The sequence below is a fragment of the Paramisgurnus dabryanus genome, chromosome 4, assembly GCF_030506205.2.
Source record: "Paramisgurnus dabryanus chromosome 4, PD_genome_1.1, whole genome shotgun sequence".
Taxonomy (NCBI): Eukaryota; Metazoa; Chordata; class Actinopteri; order Cypriniformes; family Cobitidae; genus Paramisgurnus; species Paramisgurnus dabryanus.
The window spans coordinates 45178888-45200482 of NC_133340.1; the positions used below are offsets into that span (position 1 = coordinate 45178888).

General features: G+C 39.3%; 1 protein-coding gene across 4 annotated transcripts in view; it reads right to left on the reverse strand.

Annotated features, from left to right (window-relative positions):
• Nucleotides 1-21595, reverse strand: part of usp53b (ubiquitin specific peptidase 53b) — a 64653-nt gene that overhangs the window by 18224 nt on the left and 24834 nt on the right. For all 4 annotated transcript variants that reach the window (XM_065254796.2, XM_065254795.2, XM_065254798.2 and 1 more), the window contains 7 exons: nucleotides 19395-19541; nucleotides 18696-18845; nucleotides 7248-7416; nucleotides 4020-4133; nucleotides 3784-3882; nucleotides 2133-2784; nucleotides 1992-2056 (listed from right to left, as the gene is read on the reverse strand). In XM_065254796.2, coding sequence (XP_065110868.1) covers nucleotides 1992-2056; nucleotides 2133-2784; nucleotides 3784-3882; nucleotides 4020-4133; nucleotides 7248-7416; nucleotides 18696-18845; nucleotides 19395-19541 — 1396 coding nt within the window. The remainder of the gene's footprint in view (nucleotides 1-1991; nucleotides 2057-2132; nucleotides 2785-3783; nucleotides 3883-4019; nucleotides 4134-7247; nucleotides 7417-18695; nucleotides 18846-19394; nucleotides 19542-21595) is intronic.

The window sequence follows — 21595 nt, forward strand, 5'->3', positions numbered from 1 at the left end:
CAAAGAGGCTTTTAAAATAACTCTGTTGTTGTTTTCTAGTTTTCTTTTTTTGAACCTGTGCCGTCGAACTGTTGTTTAAAAGCAATATCTATTTATTTATTTATTTATTTGTTTATTTGACAGGGACAGTGCATGGTACTCGGCCATACCATAATTAGCTACAAGCTAATTTTCATCTAAATTTCATTAGCTACAAGCTCTCGGAGTCGTGTGATACAGCTCTATATCATCACGGCTGTGATTGCCTGCGGCCTCGTGCCTCTGGCCTAATCACAGCCGTGATGATATAGAGCAATGTAACACTCCTACTCGAGCGATATTGCTTAAATACATAATTTTTGTAAAGTGTTCAAAATTCAAGCCACTTCCTTTTTATAGCTTAGGTGAAGTAGAGAGAAAAACTGAGGGATTCCTGGGCTACCATGTGCTGTAGAATTAGTGAGAATTATGGTTGAATTAAATCACACAAAGGATACATAAAAAACCTGTAGATGAGTACTGTAAGCCTTTTTGGAACTTCCTCAGATGACTAATAGCTTTGCTGCACTCTTTTCGCTGGGAATTATCTAGTATAGTTTTGCATGAAGATGAACCTACGGCACCCCTGTGTGTACAAGCCACTGTACACTAACTGATATTTCCATCTTAAAGCATGAAAGTTTTTTTATCTGTTTTTGTATGAAAAACAGGAAAGTAAAGAAATAAAGAGCATAAAAGAGCCAAAATCTTTTATAATATGCAACCTATAACAATATAAATAATTTAATGTTGAGAATATAATTTGAAAAATAGGAAATTATGCTTTACAATTCTGCATTTGGCAGGCACTTTAATCAATTACATTGCATTTAAAATACACATTTTATCAAGCCAAAGCATTCTCCGGGAATCAATCCCACACATTTTAATTGTCCCAGACCATGGCCGCTTTCAAATTTATAATAGCAATAAAATAATTAGGTTTTTTTTCAGAACATGAAAATTAATCTCAATTTTATTTCCTAAAGAATAAAGGGATCACAAAGAAATCTGAGCGCATGCTACATGTCTGCATTTTTGTTACCACATTTACTTTTTGAATAATCTTTGTACTCTTAAAAACTTTGAAAAAAAACTTTTATCTCATGGGCTTCTACTTTCAAAGCTAGGTATGATTGAGTTACTACCAAAACCAGTCGTATTTAATTATGCAGTGTAATAAAAGAGTTGATAAATTAAATTATTTTGACACTCCTGATCTGGCACTTTGTTCTGTGTGTATTTATATTGTATTGTAGTATTTGAGCTGTGTCACACAGGAACAAGGATTTAAAGGTCACGATCCCATTTTTCAAACTTTAGTTAGTGCGTAATGTTGCTGTAATAGCATAAATAATACCTGCAAAATTATAAAGCTCAAAGTTCACTACCAGGCGATATATTTTCTTTAAAGCGTCATGAAACACTAACCAACACTTTTTTTATAGATATTAACAAAGTTAGTTGTGTTGCACATCATAGAAGACAATGTTAGTATCTGTTAATTTTAACATTAGCTTTTTTGTAATTTTTTGTCTTCCGTGTTTAACTCCATATCATGTAAACGTCACGGGCTGTGACGTGGCAATTCACTGTAGTACATCAAAACAATCAGTGTCTCAATACTATTTATAAGATAGCGTGTTCTTATCCAATGCGGAGACGGTTCGCTTTTGTTTGCAAAAGCTGAAATAATTGCATTTTTTTTCTAGGAATTTTGTTAGAGATCAGACTCAGAACGATTATCAAAACATACACAGAGTTTAAAATTAGTAATTAACATTTTAGCTTCAGTTTTTTCATAAGTGCAGTCTAGTGGATACTCCGGTATTGCAGATTAACATAAAATTTAATCAGGAACACTTTTTTAAGCAAATGTTTTCTATTAATTGACATAGAGATAAATATTCAATGACGAGGAAAGATTTCACAGCATGCTAGGGGTAAAGGGTGTTTCTATATGTTATACTCACTGTGGTACAGTGGAGAACGCACTGCCTCCTTTTTTGAGTCTCCTTGATTATTATGGCCTTGATCCCTGAGAAAACCGACATGACCTATTTAAGTCATACCGAATATCTGCATATTATTTTAACGTGAAACATTACCCTTACCTGAGGTGCTGTGCATCTTGATTGGTTCTAAGCTCTTTGCCTGTGAAGTTCTCCACACCTGGTGAGTCAGGATTAGTGGAGCCACTGCTTAACCTATCGCTGCTCTCGTACCCTGACTCTGTCCTCTGGATCATCCAGTTATCGCTCTGCTGTGCTACATTAGCTCCGCCTTTTGGCCCCGCCACCATCATCTGTCGCTGAGACTCCTGGGAGCTTTGACTTTCCGTCTCTAGCCGTGAGTCATCTTCATAGATAGTCATCAAACCTTTCTGTTTCTCCTTCATCAATCCTCTCTCTTGACCAAAGCGACGTCCGCATCGAGGACTTCCACGCTGCTGCTGCTGCTGACGTCGTTCTAGTTCACTCAGCACGCTGTCTACATTAAGGACTTCTCGGACTGGTCTCCACGAGGACTTTGATTTGCCTTGCTCAGGGACATTCATGGACCCGCGATGGCCGAGAGATGAGTCGTTGTGACGGCTGCTGCTGGTTGCCATTCCGTGGTTTGAGCGAGACTCCTGGGGTGATCCACGAGGATGTGTTGCAGAGTGCTCAGACCGAGAGGCTCGTGAGGGGAGAGTTCTCTGCCTCTGGTCAGAATGAGATCTCGGGCCATTCTCAGGCGGAGATGATGATCGAGGATAGATTATATCTTATAAAAACAAAACAATTCTACATTTACAAAAAGGCTATAAAATAATTCCTGTACAGACATATCATGTCAGGACCCCTATGTCAACAATGAAATGCATTTTTTATTATTATTATAAAATATTACAATATTTTAAAATCTATTTTGGGTACCCATTCCAGATGCACTAAACCAAACTTATTTCATTGTACAGTATATTATGCACACAATTTAATTAAATCTTGTGGTATCTAGCCTAGCTTATACAACTCTTTTAAACCACAAGGAGAATATAATATAATGTATATGTACTGTTTTATTGCATTAACACAAAATTATATAAATGCTGCAGTAAGTATTTTGATATATATGCTTATATGCTTGCTGCAGTGTAAGAGCACATATGGTTTGCTGATATTCTGGAGATTGGCCAGTACTCTAGACTTTTTTCCTGTATGTAACTTGCCCTTAGAAGCTACGTCTGTAAGAGGAAAATGCCCCCAGCTAGTTCAGTCCACGATTCATGCACAAAATTTGATGGCCAAATTGCTTCATTTGAGGGAATCTCTGGCAGTTTTGCTTGTTAGTTGAGTAGCTATTTGTTAAACTAGATGTTTTCCCACTGTGCCTGCACGTAGCTTAACACATTACAACGGTAATATTAGAAAACCAAATTAAGTATAAATTTTATTAATAATTTATACTATGTATAGGCAAGCCTACAAGCATGCACAATGCGTTAAATTTCACGTGTTTTCATTTTATAAAGCCATTAGAAAAAATGCTAAACGTAGCTTAATGTATAAGTCAATAATGTAAAAAGAAACTTTTTCTTTATGGGTTTTAGTTGTTCAGTCTGTTTCTCACTTTATGACGTGTGCCCCCCATGAAAACGAACCTGTACTGTATATTTACCCTAATTAGCATACATAAACATGGGCATTAGCTTTAGACGGAGAATTATTTTTTGATCCAGGTTCCCAAATGTTTATACTGAAATATGTATTTGAATAAATGTACCTTTGTGTTGGAGGGAATCTGACCTTCTGTAGCTTCTTTCACTCTCTCTCCTCTGTCCTCTGTGAGAAAATTCCCTGGGACTTTCTGGAAGCACTTTAACTGGGATATTCAAAAGAAGGACATTGGTGTGATCACTACTGGAAAGTACTTTCTAATGCAATTCTTTTCAAACTTTGTAGTGCCTCATTAAATAGAAGCATAAAATGTGTAGGCATGCATCGATGACAATGACTTACACCGATTGGTTGAAGACTGCATTGTTGTTTTGTGGGGTCCCTGATTTGTTCGTTGAGAACCGGCACTCACATCTCTCACACTGTCTAGTTTCCTTGAGCCTGACAGCTGAGTGTCTGTCCCAAAAAGAGAGAGAAATCACAGTTACAACTTAACTCAAAGTTGCTTTTTTCAGATAAATACTTTACGGACAAAAGGCATTGCAAAACTTCAAAATTAATTATGATACTGACACTTATATTAAAAGCAATCTAAAGTTCATTCAATCTTTACAGTTTTCTAAATGCAGTGTGTACTCCCATTCATTTTATTGTTAAGAGTTCTGACAGGAAATGCGTTATCTAAGCATAAGCATTAAATCTCTATATGCTGAGTAAAACTAGATATTTTCCAAAAATGACATTAAAAGATTTTGTCATCTTTCACATATTCCCATGTTGCTTCAGCCCCTTTCTCATAAAAAATAAGGAGATGATACATATGCAAACCAAAGGCTGCTGTGCTTTAGAAAGTGATCACAGCATGAATATTCTGCCAAACGTCTTTTGTGCTTTACAGAATAAAAGACACAACATTCAATGTTCCCCTGTGGTCGGTAATTTTAGTACTTCAAACATCTTTGGCACCAAAATAGCATGTATAATATTTCTTTCTCTGATAATTTCTTCAAGTTTGAATCTACACCCTTGCCTCATTAAGTATATGCAGAACCATGAATATGCATTCCCGCATAGTAGTCCCCGCCTCCACTAAATTGCACTAGTTCGGACCATAGATATATATACATATGCCCCATTTGGCAGTTCCAGGCATGTAGCGGTTTTACAATACATACATCAGTTGCGTATTTGGAGCATTTTCTGTTCTGAGTCTATGCAGCATTTATACATATCTATGGCTCGAACTACCTAGTCACATTGTTCAACTGTGTTTGTTTGTTTAGTTTTTCAATATCTAAGTTGCTTTTAATATTGAAGAAACAAGTATAGAACAAGTGTAAGCTGAACCATAGTATACAATTTTATAGTACAAAAATTACATTGTGTTTACGGGGATCAAAAAATTATATCATTATATTTTAAAGTAAGCATATTTATGATTTTTGTTTTCAAATTTCAATGGGGGTAAATTTAAGCAATTTTGCCAGCAATATTAGTAAGTTAACAATGTATTCAAGATCTCTTTGTCAATATTGTTTCGTTATACATAATACCATTCTTTAATGACTTATTCTGTGTTGACGTGATAGGTTACAGAAACAGGGTCGATTTCTTTGGAAAAACTGCAAGTTTGTGGAGAAAATACTCAGCATTCGTGTTGAATGATACATTTGCAAATGTTTTACCTTAAAACATATTAAAAACACCACACAGACATGTAAACAACAATAAAAACTTGAATTGTTTAAAGTCCTCCTGTCTTTTGGGATGTGTACCAGTTTCAGACAATGTGGAATGATGTAATAATTTGCAAAGCAGTTTATTTTCTAATTATGTCCTGAGTAGACTATATCCTATCTTAAAGTATACAGTACTATGCTTTCCTATCCTATCTTAAGCTATGCTGTGCTATCCAACCTGACAGCCCTGCTGTTCTGGTGTATTGCTGACCATTGCAAATAAATTTAGTATTGCGTCCAGGGGACATTGTGTTAAGTAATCATAAAAGCCACTGCAATATGAAACTAAACAAACAGCTTTGGGTAGAAATGACCCCCTAAACTACAGTACATTGCATCTCTGCAGTGCCCGCAGACTTCTGTTGGGAGAGAGAAAGGACACACTTGCTCATAACATACTTATATAGGACACTCTATAAGCCGCTCCAGATGTTTGCAGAGGGCAAAACAAGCTCATGGATTACTGCAAACCCTGTAGATGAAGAGCAAAACGAATCTACCACTAGCTGTACCCAAAATGATCTCAACAATGATCAGCAAGAAAATAAAAAATTACTAACCTTGAGAACAAACCAATGCCAAAGCAATTTTTAAATGATTAACTATTTCTTAATGATTTTCCTGCCATTTTTTTTGTTCTTTATGTTTTATTGGTATGTGGACACTGAAGGAAATGGAGGAAAATGAAGAAAAAAAAATGATCCAGACTGAGATTCAAACTTATAACACTAACCACTGAAATAAAATTATTTTAAACCGGCAAAAATAATAAATACACTTATTTTATTACAATTTAAATCAAAGTCTCTAATGCACTGCAGCCAAATGCTTTTTCCAAAGGCTACTTTAAAAGGCTATGCTGCACTGAAGGCTGGCATTTGCAGGCAGTGAAAAGTTTGATAAACTTCTGGCACTGTGAGTGCTCTATCACTACAGACACCGCATTGGTGTTCTGCTCAGCAGAAATGTTGCCAGCTCAGTCTAAAGCACATGGCTCAGCAGAGACTAGAAGAGCAAGCTAGCACAAATCCCACAATAAACATCCTTCCAAAAGCACAAGAGGAACAAATCCAAATAACACATTAGAACGTTTCACAGTATACAAAAGATACTCATAAGCCCAGCAGAGCATGAAAGTTATGGACATATTTTTTAACAGTTCAAATGAAACTTTACTGTACAGCTGCATTAGTTGCCAATTCAAAAACGGTCCTGTGCTGCATCCCACTGTGCATACAAATGTATGAGGTAATGGCAAAGCAACAGAAACATTCACATATGTGGCTGTCTGTTACACTTTATATATTTATATAACATAAAATAAAATGAAAATAACTGGTAGTATAAAGAAAGGATAAATGAAAAACTACTTACAGATATTTAAGGATAAATAAGAATGTTTACCCATTCCAATAGGGGTTTGTGAGTATGACAGCCTAGGCATAACATCCATTAAGAACATCAGTAAGAGAAAAGTGAGTGGACGAGAGATTGCAGGGACGTTCTCGGAGGGGATGGGAGATAACAGAGCAATGCAGAGGCCAGAATGAAAGGATTAGAAGAGAGAGAGAGAGAGAGAGAGAGAGAGAGAGAGAGAGAGAGAGAGAGAGAGAGAGAGAGAGTGATAATCCCTGTCCACTGCAGAGTTCAGAAAACCATGCAGAAATCAACTCATCCACCTAGAATGCGCACCATACAAATGGGAATTGTGCTCAAAATCTGAGACACAAATTGAATATCATGCGCATAATTTACACAACTTTCACCTCCTGTTGAAAGGTGGTCTTTAAATAATTTAAAACAAAGTTACTGTTTTATAAAGCAGTCTTACCTGTCCCTCTCCCATTTAGAGAAACGTTATATCGGGACCACATGGTGGTCTGTCTAGGGGCATCCTCATTAGACACTGCAGTACCATCTGGATTGGCATAGAACAAGAGAAGCGGCTGGAAGTGTCCCCGGATACATTTAGATGCCACATCTTTCCACTTGGAGCCAATCTAAATATTGGAAACAAAAATGTCAGTAAAACAAGAGTTTAAAAATATCTAATTGAAAAACACCTTAAACACATTAATGATGCACCTGCAGAGAAGTCTGTTGAGATTGGCCTGATTGTAGATATTTATAGGTGAGATAAAAGACCGCCTAACCATAGTCAAAGCCCTTTAGGGAAGTCATGACATTTGGCGGCTTTGTTTGCAACGCCTCAAGGCAGTTATTTCAGTTCTGCAAGACCAAAGTCCTATCTACTTAAATAGGGAATAAATATATTTCTAATAATGCATCGTCTGATGAAGAGCCTGCGTGCTCGAAACGTTACCTGATGCCTAGCACTGTTTTTAATTAATAAACATTTTTGATATTTTTGGAGCTTTGGTGTTGCCGACTTTGCATCATTACTAATAATGCATACCACAATCAAAAATAAACAACATATGTATGACCAGCAATTAAATTTGACTTCAACTGTACCATAACATATGTTCCCTTTCAGTCGATATGATGTCACATTGTGACCGACAAATTAGGAAAGTCCTTTAGAGAGACCAATCAGCTTTGATTGTATGTAAAAGAGCCAATGAATGTTTGCATGCAGTATTTGCAACTGCTTACACCACCTCACCAGGTGGGTATAAATTCCAGCAGGAATTGCATCATTAGCTTTTCGCTTTGTAGTCAACTGCTGAAGACAGAAGCAGATGTTTTGAGAGAGAGCGTCTGTATGAATAGTTGGCGTTATCGCGCTGCAGTGGATTCCGCTTGCCTCTTTTATTTCCAGAGTGTGTGGTGCTTTCTACTCCTGTGTGCTTCATTATCCAAATTTCAAATGTGTCCAGCCACCGCTGCCTCCTGGATGGATAAGCCGCCCCTGCCCTCACGGGCTTGTAAGCACTTATCCACTCTACAGTGCCTATCAAGCCTGTGGGGAGGCGGCCTCAGCCCTGCATGCAATGGCTTGCTGCAGGTTCATCAGGCTAAGGCTCTGAAAGACCTGCACAAGAATGGTCACAATCCGGCAGCCCTTCAAGAACTGCGTTTGGCCACTGACCTGGCGCTCCGTGCAACCAAGGTCACCGCACAGACTGTCGGGCGTGCAATGTCCATGCTAGTGGTCCAGGAACGCCATCTCTGACTGTGCCTGGCAGATATGAAGGATGCAGATAAAACTCACTTCTTAAAGGCTCTCACATCCTAGAGTGGGTTCCCATACGAAAATTAACCATGGTTTTATTGTGGTAAAATTGTAGTAACCATGGTTTTTTTGGGTGTATGGATTAATATTTTTAGTACACTAACCATTAACAATATTTTTTGTGGTTACCATGGTTTAACTACAGTTACCATGTTTTTTTAGTTTTAACTGTAGTAAAACCATGGTTAATTTTCGTAAGGGTTCTTCAGCGATGAGGTCAAGAGCCTTGCCCAGCATTTTACGCTGCCCAGACGCAGACTGAGGCAATACAGGTAAATCACATCCTGCCTCGGCGTCGACCTGCAGCTACCACCTGTCTGTTAGCTCTTTCCCCGCCATTGACGAGATATCTCGACAATCAAGAGAAAACGCTTCCCCGCCAATGACGAGTTTTTCCGTCTTTCCGCAATACCGCTATTATCCACTAGGTGGCAACTTTCCGCAACTTTTTAAACCCGGAAGTATTGCCCTATGGTAAGCGGCTGCATGTCCGTGTCTGTTTTAAAGATCGCTCTGAATGGGATCTCTATGAAAAGTCCGTCACAAAAATTGAATTATCTCAGCTTTTTGCTCAAAATGTGGTGTTTTTGCAAAAACCTACCCATATTCAAAAGCTGATTACAAAAGAACTACTGAAGGTAGGATGAAAGTTTTTTTTTTTTGTTTGTTTGAAAGCAGAGGGTCTGTTCTTTCATTTGGTATATTGTATGTTTATATATTTGAAGAAGAAAATTTTTTGGAAGACATTAAACTTTGGTGAAAATCATGAAAAACGCTGGCGCTGGCTGGCAACTTTTTTTAAAAACGCTGGCGGTGAAAGAGTTAGGGTTGTGCAAAAAAATTACCTGACATTCTAATGCGTACTTATCGGTAAAGCCGGTTTTAAAGCAGGAGAAGCTAGGCAAAATCGCCTTCGTCGACAGCAGGGTCTTAGTCTTCTTTTCGCCAAGGACATCCACCGGCAGCCGTCCCAGTTTCTGCGCCGTCCCAGCAGCAACCTCTATCAAAGAGGCGTCGTAGAATCAATTGCAAGCAGGACGCCCCGTCCAGTCCAGAAAACGCAAGGGTAAGCGGCCCTTAAATGGATGACCTGGAGATGGCAAAAACTGCTTTCAGGGAGATGGTGACCGCACAACTCTGTCCCCAGGAGGAGGGCTGGGTGGAGAATCTTTGGTTCCATTTTCTTTTTGTTCAGCTTTTTAGCTGGCACCCACATTTTCCCTGGATATTCCCAGGAGCAAACTTCAAACAAGATAGGGACATAGAAAACGCCTGTAAATCACCTACCCTCCTCAGCTTAGGGAAAACATGTTTGTCCAAAGCTGACTGTAAAGGTTTGAAAGGGATACCTTCGATAAAAGCTAATAAAAGCCCTTTTAAAACTACTGCCAAGTCCCAGGACGGGACTCTGGACTTAGATGAAGGCCTCATCCTTAAAGCGCCATACAGGAAATGTAAAACCAGAGGGTGCAGATAGTAGTACATGAAAGGCTGAAATTTCTGCAATGTAAACATTTAAAGTAGAGGGTGCAAGACCTAAAAACTTCAGAACTGAAGCAACTGGGCATCACTACACCAAAGAATGAAAACCCTCCATTTTAATGTATGAAGTGTCCTGGTGGATAAAACTTGAGAGATCAAAATGGTATGCACAACCTTACTAGGGAGACCCTGGTCTTAAACCCAAAATGTCCACATTTCTGGTTGGGGGTAAAATATTGCACCCCCAGCCTGGGCTAGAAGATCCCTCCTGAGCGGAATCTCCCAAGGTCGGCCAAAATGGGGCTACCAGAATCACAAGCACAACTGGGCTTTTTGTCCTAGCTGCTTTTAATTTGCGCGATCCCGCCATCGTTTACTAAATTTGTTTGTGAACAAGGCAAGTGTCACACGCAGCATCAGGAAGAGATCTGCTTGCAGCATAGAACGGCGTCACGAGTTGTACAACAATGCTTAGGTGCCCGCAGATGCTTCTGTCTATTAATATGCCTAATTTGCAGTAAAATCGACCAATGTTGATTTTTTTAAATATGCCAAAAATCTAACAAATTATCCGCCTGGCCGATAAATCAGTCAACCCTATGTTACCTATATGTTATAATGGGTGCAGATGAGGGCTGCCCTCCAACAGCCGTCCCCTGGGAGAAACTACATAGAGGAAAGAATCTTTTAAAAGAAGCAGCTCTTTTCTTAGCCTCTTGGAAATGATTTATAACAGACAGCAGCTTCCGGTCTAATGGTTCTCCCTCGGCTATTTCACTCAGTAAAACGGCCTGATATGCTTGCAAAATCACAATGTAGTGCAAACATGCACCAGCCCGCCCCGCTGACATACGTTTGTAACATCTGGCTAAGGCCATGACTGTTGGATCAGATTTAATGTTGCATTACAATATCATAACTAAATTTCCCTTTTAAAGTAAACAGAACACCCCTGGCTTCAGGCTGTCTAGCAGTGTTTCCCATACATTGATTTATCTGTGGCGGGCCGCCACAGAATCAACACTGGCCGCCACAAATAGATTTTTCATGATTCCCATTTACATTTTAATTTTACGTTTTAAAACGTCTTAATTAATTGAAGCAAGCGCTCAGCGCGCCTCCCTCCTCCCTCTCTTGTTGTGTGCAGCGCCTCAACAGTGCTCGCCCCCTTCCCTCTCATGTTGCGTGCAGCGGGCCTCTCTCACATAACAGTGAGAAGTATTTTAACTCTGCGTTACTTCATGTACTTTCTTTTTCGCGTAAACTTCAACAGTCACAGATTTTACTGACAGAGAAGACGGCTGATCGTGTTCATCATGACTTAACAAAAGGTTAGCAGTAGTGTTTCCCACACATACCCGTTCTGGTGTGAGTCTGTGTCCAAGCTGTCTCCTCTCATATTTCTGAATTTGCCACAAATTGTCTCATATGAATCATACATTTACCTCAAACCTATTGGGGTGGTATCCTGGACAGGGATAAGTTTAAGCCAGTACTAGGCCTTAGTTTAATAAGGAAATTTAACTAGTTTTAACAAACATGCCTTACTAAAAACATTCCTTTTGTGCATTGTCAGGCAAAACAAAGGGCACTGATGTATGTTAAGATATATCAGTGCAAGATGTTTTCAATTTGGACAGCTCTTACATTTATTTTAGTCTAGGACTAGTTTAACCCCCCATCAAGTTAAGTATGTGATTCTTTTTTAATTTCCTCTTTGATGATGTGCATTATAAAGCAATTACATACTAAGTCTACTTTCTATAACTTGGATTAAAATGTTACACGAACACAATGTGCTCATTAAACATACAAGAGGTGTGACCAACACATCATCAAGGACCCACACCAAGGAGACCCTAACCTACACAATAAGACCATTGGTCAGTGTAAACTCATAAGGCGTGACCAAGCTTGCCGCACAAGCCCTGAAAATTGAAGTCAAAACATTGCGATCGCCCCCCAGTGACTGGTCCCAGTATAGGTCTTAAACCCCGCCTCCCCATGTTATTCAATGGGACTTGAGACCAACTAAACAATTACACTTCAATTATCTTTTTTCCGAAGCTGGTTTCTGTCATTTACTGTAGTTTTTATTACGCTGATGTAAATTCAAGTGTTTGTTTTGAAAATAAGTTTTGTTTTTAGTTATTTAGTTATTTAATGGTATAAAACCTGTGGTGTCATGTCATGATTGACAGCTGTGATATGCGCATTCTGCGAGAGCGAGGGCGGGGCCTTGATTTCGCGGCTTTACTTTCTGCTCACTACTGCGCATGACTGGTCCTGAAATTGCTACTGTGCAGACTCAAGACCCAAGATGTCAACGCCGTATCAGGACACAGGCGGCTTCACTTTTCACCAATGGAAGAGAGCGAACGGGCGTCATCCATCTTTTTTTTTACAGTTTATGGGCCTTCAGGAGTTTTCAAAAAGGGTTACACCTTGGACATGTTTTCTTCCCTTCTCCATCTTCCTCTCTTCCCTGCTGCGCATACAATGGGCTCTTCAGCGCCCTCCCTTTGGTGGAGGGGTGACGCATCTGACAGTGCCCCAGGCCTCTCCTTTGTTTGCATGGCAATAATTGATTTTCAGGAAACAGCAACTATCAACTCATATCTGAACACCTCAGGTCAACTTCCTACAGAGACTTGAACTCTTGATTAGCACACAGACAAACTTGAACAAATGTCTGCTCTTCCAAAATGGAAAGGCTGCAAACTGGACTGTCTTGAGATTCTCCAAGATCAGCAAACCAACCTCTACTTTCAAAAATCCTAAGACTTTTAAATACACTCGGACCATGCTTTGCACCACACACAAGCAAGTATCTGTAATTCTATATACAATAGAATATTTAAGTCATTTAAGCATGCCCCTTTATCATAAGATCAATCTTGGTTTATGAAGATGATGCTCAGCTGATGTAACTTTCATTGCTCTCACTTTGTCTCTCTCTATCTCCCCCCTTTGTGTTAAATGTTTTTTGTCTATTGCGTATTTATGTTTCATATAGGGCTGGACAATAATTCAATATCAATATATTTCGGGGTATATATTTTACAGCTTTTCCTTCCAAAGCGCACTCCCGTGGTGTGTTTCATAGCTAAGAACCATGAGCCGCGCTATCCAGGATGCTGAGGAAAATGGAACATCTGATCGGATTCAAATCGCTCATCTGTACCTCACGTCAAATCATATCATTCTTAATATGCGATCAATGAATCTAGTTGGGACTTTGGACTGTTTGCCAAAGAAAAGAGCTGTCACCCAGAAGTACAGGAAGGAGGTGCTAGGTTAGTTCACGTCAAGTCACAGCTTCCAATGGTGATACCATATAGGGTGTCAGAATCCTGCCGGATCCTGTTGGTATTTAGATCTAGTTTAGTATGGCAGGGTTCTGACAGTACATATATTCTATGTGGGAAATGTGTGGTTGTAGTATTGGTTTATTCTGACCACGCATTTCCCGGGTCTCGTCACTTTTTCCCCGATCCCTTACGCGTGATTATTTTCCAGGTGTATGTAATTTACTTTGTCCCTATTTATTGTCCTTGTGTTTGCTGTTCGTTGCACGTTCGTCTTGTCACACATCTTGTCTCATGCCCTGTCGGTTCCTGTGAGTTTTTGTATTATATCTAGTCTTGATCTGTTTATGTTTTGAAGAGTTTATTGTTAGTTTGTTACGTTTAGTGTCAGTTTAGTGCTGTGTTTCCCGTGTCTTGTTTTGCCCCCTCGTGGGTTTTGTTTTTTCCTGTTTTTCCCCGTGTATTTAATAAATTCCTTTTGTTGTTACGTCCGCATCTGGGTTCGTGTTTTGTGCTACCCCATTTCCTGACAGAACGAACGTGCCAAAACAGAACCCAGCGGACGATGGACAGTATCATGGCGTGCCGTCATGTCTTGTTGGGCATGCGCCAGAAGGAAGATCCAGTTAAGGATTTCGCTATGGACTTTTTGAAAGCAGCGAAGGGCACCGGATTTAATGAGACTGAACTTAAATTCATCTTTTTCAACTGCTTGGATGAGCCTCTTACTGAGTCCGAGCAATGGCTCGTCGGACCAATGAACTTCCCGGACTCAGTGGAGCTTATCATGAACCGTGAGTTCAAAGCTCCTACCGAGGTTTCTCATCCCGCTCCTCTTCGGGGTGCTCCGGAGGGTCTGGTCATGGGAAGATTGACTCTCGGCGATTCTGAGCTGGTTTCACCTCATCCTCTCTCTGCCCCACGGTCTCGGAGGAGGAAGAAGGGGAGGGGACCGATTGACCAGCCAGAGGCGTCGACGCAGCCGCCGCAGCGCCCAGAGGCGTCGACGCAGCCGCCGCAGCGCCCAGAGGCGTCGACGCAGCGGCCGCAGCTCCCAGAGGCGTCGACGCAGCCGCCGCAGCGCCCAGAGGCGTCGACGCAGACGCCGCAGCGCCCAGAGGCGTCGACGCTGACGCCGCAGCGCCAAAAGGCGTCGACGCAGATGCCGCAGCGCCCAGAGGCGTCGACGCAGACGCCAGCGCAGCCCCAGCAGTGTGCGCAGCCAGCACCACCCCAGCCGTGTGCGCAGCCAGCACCACCCCAGCCGTGTGCGCAGCCAGCGCTACCCCAGCCGTGTGGGCAGTCACCGCCACCCCAGCCAGGTTTTGCCGCTTTCGGCCATGACCGATCCAGAACTCACCCGAGGTCCACCCAGACTCCTTATTTTCCAGGTGTATGTAATTTACTTTGTCCCTATTTATTGTCCTTGTGTTTGATGTTCGTTGCACGTTTGTCTTGTCACACATCTTGTCTCATGCCCTGTCGGTTCCTGTGAGTTTTTGTATTATATCTAGTCTTGATCTGTTTATGTTTTGAAGAGTTTATTGTTAGTTTGTTACGTTTAGTGTCAGTTTAGTGCTGTGTTTCCCGTGTCTTGTTTTGCCCCCTCGTGGGTTTTGTTTTTTCCTGTTTTTCCCCGTGTATTTAATAAATTCCTTTTGTTGTTACGTCCGCATCTGGGTTCGTGTTTTGTGTTACCCCATTTCCTGACATAGGGAGGAAGAAAGGGAAATGTAATGCAACACAAACGGAACTATGGATGAAAAAAATAGGCTTAAGCCAACAGCCATGCATTCCAATTAATATCAATTAAACTGCAGTTGGTTTGTTTTGGTTTAAGCCTTCATAACTAAAAAATACAGTTAAGTAGCACAATAAAACACAATAAAAACATGATAAAATAAAAATAAACATGTTTTGACAAAAGTGTTAAAAACTGAGTTATCTCGGTTTGGAACCAAACTCTTCATTTGTTTTCGGCAACATCCACACATAATATCTATGACTCGTACTACTGGCCACATGTTCAACTGTGTTGATGTGATTGGTTACATGTTTGTGACATTTGAAAACAAGCCGATTTTTACTCAAAGTTATCAGTACACATCACTTAATTTTTAGGCACACAGTTTTCTCAATTTCGGCACTTAAATAAACACTTAAAGATATGACACTTAAAGGGATACTTCACCGATTTAGCATTCAGCTTTGTATCTGTAGAAACCCGGCAGTATTACTGAATGACCATGTTTCCCTCCCTCATTTCCCCCTGAGAGGAGAGATATCTGCATTTTGGTTCTGCAAAAAAGTCCTCCGATGATGTAATATGACGATGGACTAGTTGCACGGGATGACGTTTTTCTATTTCCGCTTTCTTGAGTGTACGCGTGTAAGCTTCCGGTTTCGCGATATGAATAGAGGAAGATATGAATCATGGCGCTGTTATAAACACAATGTCTGCAAGATCTATCAAAGTAACAATCACCGATGTCCATCGGCTAGTACACCAGCATGCTCAGCTCCGATGAGCAAAAGGAAAAAGTTGTTCAAGGTGTATATATCAAGTTACATCGACAACTATGAAGGTAAGTTATAACATTAGCTGACTGACTGGCTAGCTCGCTCTAACAGTTAGTAAATGACTACTGACTTTGAAAACTTGACAGGTTATTTGATGGTTTTAACGATGTACAGTTAACTGTATTAATAACATTAATGATGTCCAAACCTCACAGTTTCAAACCAAAGATTCATCAGGGAGGGAGCGTCAGGGCTACAATGCTAAAGGGGGAGAACCCTCACGACCCTGGCCTGGAGTGGGAGTAAAAAATTAGAAGTGTTTATCAGCTCAAAGCCTCAATCAGGTTTATTATTTGTGTTTTTGATATGCCTGTGTTGCAAAATGAAGAATAGGATCTTAACATACACCAAGCTTTCATGGAAACCACAGAAACTGGTTTTGACGGCTTGTGTTTTTTTACTGTATGTTAATTATAAACCGTGAACGGTCAGTTATCTTAAAGGTTCATTGGCAAGTAATATTTAAGTACTGATTTTGTACCCTGTACCTATCTTATGCTTTAAACTTTCACTGTTTTTATAAAACTCTATATGAAAGTGAGTAAATTGAGACAGGTGATCTATTGGGATGTCCTTAGATTACAGTATTGTGTATAGTGTTATGCATTTGATAACCTGACATGGTTAAGCCTATTTTCATAACTTACCTGACCAGCCTGCTCTCAGCTTTGTCATTTTCTGTGTTGTATTGAATTTGTGCCCTGATTCTGTATGTGAAATAACATACTGTATATTTTGTTTTAATGTGTAGATTGTCTTTGACGACTCCTCACCAGTTGACATTTCAGTGGCAGACTGTTCTGTGTGGCTGAAAGAGCACTCCGCAACCACTATGTTGTGTTTGACCCAGCTGAGAGCCCACCCTTCGGACTGCTGGAAATTAAATGTCCCAATTTAATGACTGTAGCTACTTGAAAATACAGAGTGCAATGCTGAAATTAAAGCAGACTCACAGAAAGAGCCAGGATGCCAGCTACTTCTTATAGGGATGTAGTGGTGTGATTTTTGGTGTTTTTACAGAGGAGGGTATTCCCATACAATGCATCTACATGGCTAAAACTATAAGGGAGATTATTTTTATTTTTACATGAATTAATGTTTGAAGAGGGTTCGCATCACTTATGGGATTTAATTTGAATAATATGCACTACATTATTTCCTATTTAAAATCCACTGTACATATAACATTGATTCTTTATATTGTAATAATGATACAGTTAAGTATTAAAATAAATATATTACTTTTAATGTGCTCCTATGTGTGGCTCTCTTAATGCTATCATGCTGTGAGTCAGGTGTATAAAGCAACAGCAATCCTAAACTTTCCTTAGTGGTAACGTGTAACTGTCCATCTCATAAGTTGTGGAGAATGGGGTTTAAAGGGTTTATATAAGTGTACACAGTTGTTTGAAAATAATTACCTTTTTAATAATGTAAAAGATGTCAACAAAATACTGTTTAATTAATCAATTCTGGTAAGTAAATGTCTAACAAAATTATAGAACATTAATTATAAAGTATTTACAAAAACTATTGCAAATAGAAACATTCATTCTAAAGTATTTACATGAAAACATTTTAGAAATACTTTCATTGGAAGTTCATTACAAGAAACGTTTACAATTAGAAACAGTCCTAATGTATTTACATGGAAATATAAGAAATACATAAATTATAAAGTATTATAAAGTATAATAGTCAAGTCCAGTGTAAGGGAACCGGTATAGCTTCTTTTATAGATCTCCTAAACCCCTTAGCAGTCACTACGAAGTCACACGCACATACGAGGGATTTTCGTAGGGTTGAAGCTGTCCCTACGGATCTTGATTTAACACTGAGCCCATACCGCAGTATTTACAGGAGTGAAAACTTATCTCTGTGTTATTATAACGTGACGAATGAGAAGAAAACAATGTAATGCTCCGTTTTTCCGTTTGAAAGCAAGTTAGAACTCAACAAGGTAAGCTAGATGCTGTCATTTGCAGTGCGTAAACACTTAGACCGGAAGTACTGATGCGTACACTCAAATCCCGAAGTTAATAGACGCCATCTTGTGCACCTAGTCCATTTTTGCATCATCGGAGGACTTTTTTGCAGAACCAAAATGCAGATATCTCTCCTCTCAGGGGGAAATGATGGAGGGAAACATGGTCATTCAGTAATACTGCCGGGTTTCTACAGATACAAAGCTGAATGCTAAATCGGTGAAGTATCCCTTTAAACTCTGGAATAATCTTGCTGTCAATGTCTGAGATACAGTTTAGTCACCCACCTAACGTCTTGTAGTTTTCAAATGAATGAAAATGAAAAGTGTTTAGAATGAAAACCACTTCCCACACTTCAGAATAAAAAACACTCAAAAAAATGCTGGGATATTTCTAACTCAGAATTTAGGTCAAAAAAGGGGAAAAAACAACCCATAGGGTTGTAATTTAACCTATGCTGGGTCAAATATAAACATTTTCATGTTTAATTTAACCAACAGCTGGACTTATCCTTTTTTGACCTAAAGATTGGTTAAAAGGAACCCAGCATTTTTTAAGAGTGTATATACCACCTTTGCTAAGAGTCCAAATCCAACTTAATTGACAAATGTCTTTTAAATCTAAATTAAAAATTGCATCATATCACAAAAACATTACATTACAATCCATCATACATTTTAAAAAATCCTACTTCAAAAGAAATTTCTTGCATAAAGAATGTTAAATACCTCTTTGACGGTTGCATCATCAAAAAAGATCCATTTGGAAGACTTGCTGTGATAAGCAAATGCTAGGTAATGTCGACTAGAGTAACAGATCATTCCCACCAGGTTGAGATCTCTTTTTTTTGCATTTTCATCAGTTACTTTATAGAACAGCTGAGGAGAGAGAGAGAGAAAACTCAAACTAACAAAAAACATGTAGGATGAGGAAAATAGAAGACATTTTAAAGCATTGTGCATTATAAAAGACAATGTAGGCAACAATAGACATTGTCCAATATGTAATTGTTTATTCTCAAAATCACAATACAAAATTTATGTCGTGATGTCTTAAACTGATATACACAATTAAGTAATAGCGCTCTTCTAATATACTGACCTAGACATTATGTAATTTTGGCCTGCAGTACTCATATGGCCAGGAATTAATAATGGTTCAAAGAATAATAGAAGGCATGAAAAACATATGTCATGCTAGAAACTGAAAAAAAATGACAATAATACTTAATTTCTATAATTCTTTTTAAATGTAATTTAGCCATTGTACTGCAGACAGAAGACTATAAGGCATTTTACCTTTTTGAACAGACCTACAGTATAATTTATTGCAGTAATACACTATAATGATCTTCTTGCATGGAATATAATCAAAATTAATATTGAATAATATTAACTACTTAGAGAAAAAAAACATTCAAAGCTCACCCCCGAGAGATTGAGGTTTGGGCCCAGAGAGCGAATGACGTCTTCAGTGAGGTCAGACTGTTCAGCGTCCCATACAAAGCCAATAGTAACGATCTCTGGACAGTTCATCAACACACGACGGATTTTTATACTCTGCCCACAGTTACTCTGCAAAACGCAAGAACACAAACTAAATTAAATTCAAAAATAAATGTGCAACATTAAAATAATTCAGTAAATCAACAGCAGAGAACAATAGTGTCGAGATATCTCAGAGAAAGAAGACACAATTTCACACTGGAAAAAGTGAACCCCGGGTTATTCTAGACCCCAGGTTAACAGAATCCTGGGTTATCTGTTTCATGTTTCACGCTGTTCATACTTAACCCTGGGTATTTATAAGCTGAGTTTTCACCCTGTGCATTTCTAAACCCTGGGTTAACGTTTTTATTAGCATATTTGCATTGTCAACCGTCATGATTGGATAAAATGATGTCAAACTGACTGAATTAAAATAGCACTGACATTTTTAATAACCGTTTGTCTCTAAATTTTGCATCAGTGATTTTTTGGTACGCCAAAAATCATTAGTATATTATGCAAAGATCATGATCCATTAAAGATATTTCTTTCATTATTTACAGCAAATATATCAAAAAAATTTTGAGTGAATGAAGCAAAATTGCAATCAAAATTGGGCAGAAACTCGCCTACAAAAAAATTGCTTTCCTACCAGTTCCTTGCGGATTTTCCATTCAAATTTGGGTTAAGGGGTTAAGGGTTTAGCGCAGTGTGAAAAGCCTTTTGGTGATATAAGGTATGTGCTTTGATGTGTATGTGTAAGAGTCATAACATTCTAACCCATCATATTTACCGAAACCGACACTATGCTCAACAGCTCGACAGAACAACAAAAATTAGACTGTTTAAGAAAAAACCTACGTTTCTACCTCCACCTAGAGCCTGTTATTTGTTTGGCAAAAATCCACCGCTCCCGGTTCATCTGGTTCAATCAGCACAGGGCTGTGTAAAACCTGCCTGTCAATCACAGTTCTTGCACACGCCACAGATCCCCCTCCCCCTGCGTGCGTTGCAATATCACATGTATCCGCCTGAAGTTCATACTGTAGGTGTGTTGGATTGAATGCAGCATTATGGCAGAGAGACCATTCAAACTTCCGATTCCTCTGTATACAACCAGAGCTAGGAGAAAAACCAAGGAAAAGAAAACAACCAAGGAAAAGAAGGAAAGAAAGATAGAAAGTGACCGTGCCCATAATAAACCTAGGATCAATATCGGACCGGGATTTGAAAGGTGGAGGGATCTACAAAATTTTAAAGGGTTCAAGCTGTTATGCAAGTAATCTAAGTATGCTTGCCTAAATGGGTTGGTTTGGTTTGTCATTATCTTTGTTATCTTTGTTTGCATGTTCAGATGCAGGGATAATTGGCAGCTCTTTGCAAGAAGCAATGCTACTCTAGCTTTCTTACGAGATTTACTGTGTTAGCTACTGTTAATGTGTGTACTAGCTCTGTTATATAAACAGGAGTATAATGTGCAATGACCATGTCTGCTGCATATCTGGGACCAGAATTGAGATCCGCTGTTTTAGGGGATAACCTAAACTTTAGAACAATAAGCAAATAGAATCTCCAATTTCCTAGTGAAAAACTTTTTGTTGTTTCTAGTTGGTTATTGTTTGTAAGGTTGCAAACCATGTCCATGGTTGTTTATACTGTTTTGTCTGTTTCTTTGATATAGTATGATTCCCAGAACCACTGGACCTACTGTAGTTCTTGGATCGAATCACTCCCTCTTTCTTTTTTACCTGACGGGAGGGATTTTAGTGGACTAATCACAGCGCTTGCAGTCCACGTAGGATTGACACACTGTTAAAATTTTGGTGAGGTGCATGTCAGGCTACGCTGTGATCATAGCCTCAATGGCCAGGTCATGATTGGGCAACAATTTATCAAATAACTCTATGAAGCCTTATTTATCATGGATGTCACCACAGCTGTAATTTTCCAGCAATTGCCCATGCAATTTTGGGGGACACACAGTGGGTAGCACTGTGAGCTCACAGCAAGAAGGTCCCCGGTTCGACCCTCAGCTAGGTTCTGTGCAGAGTTTGCATGTTCTCCCTGTTTCGGCGTGGGTTTACTCCGGTTACCTCCCACAGCCCAAAAACATGCAGGTTAGGTGAATTGGAAACACCAAA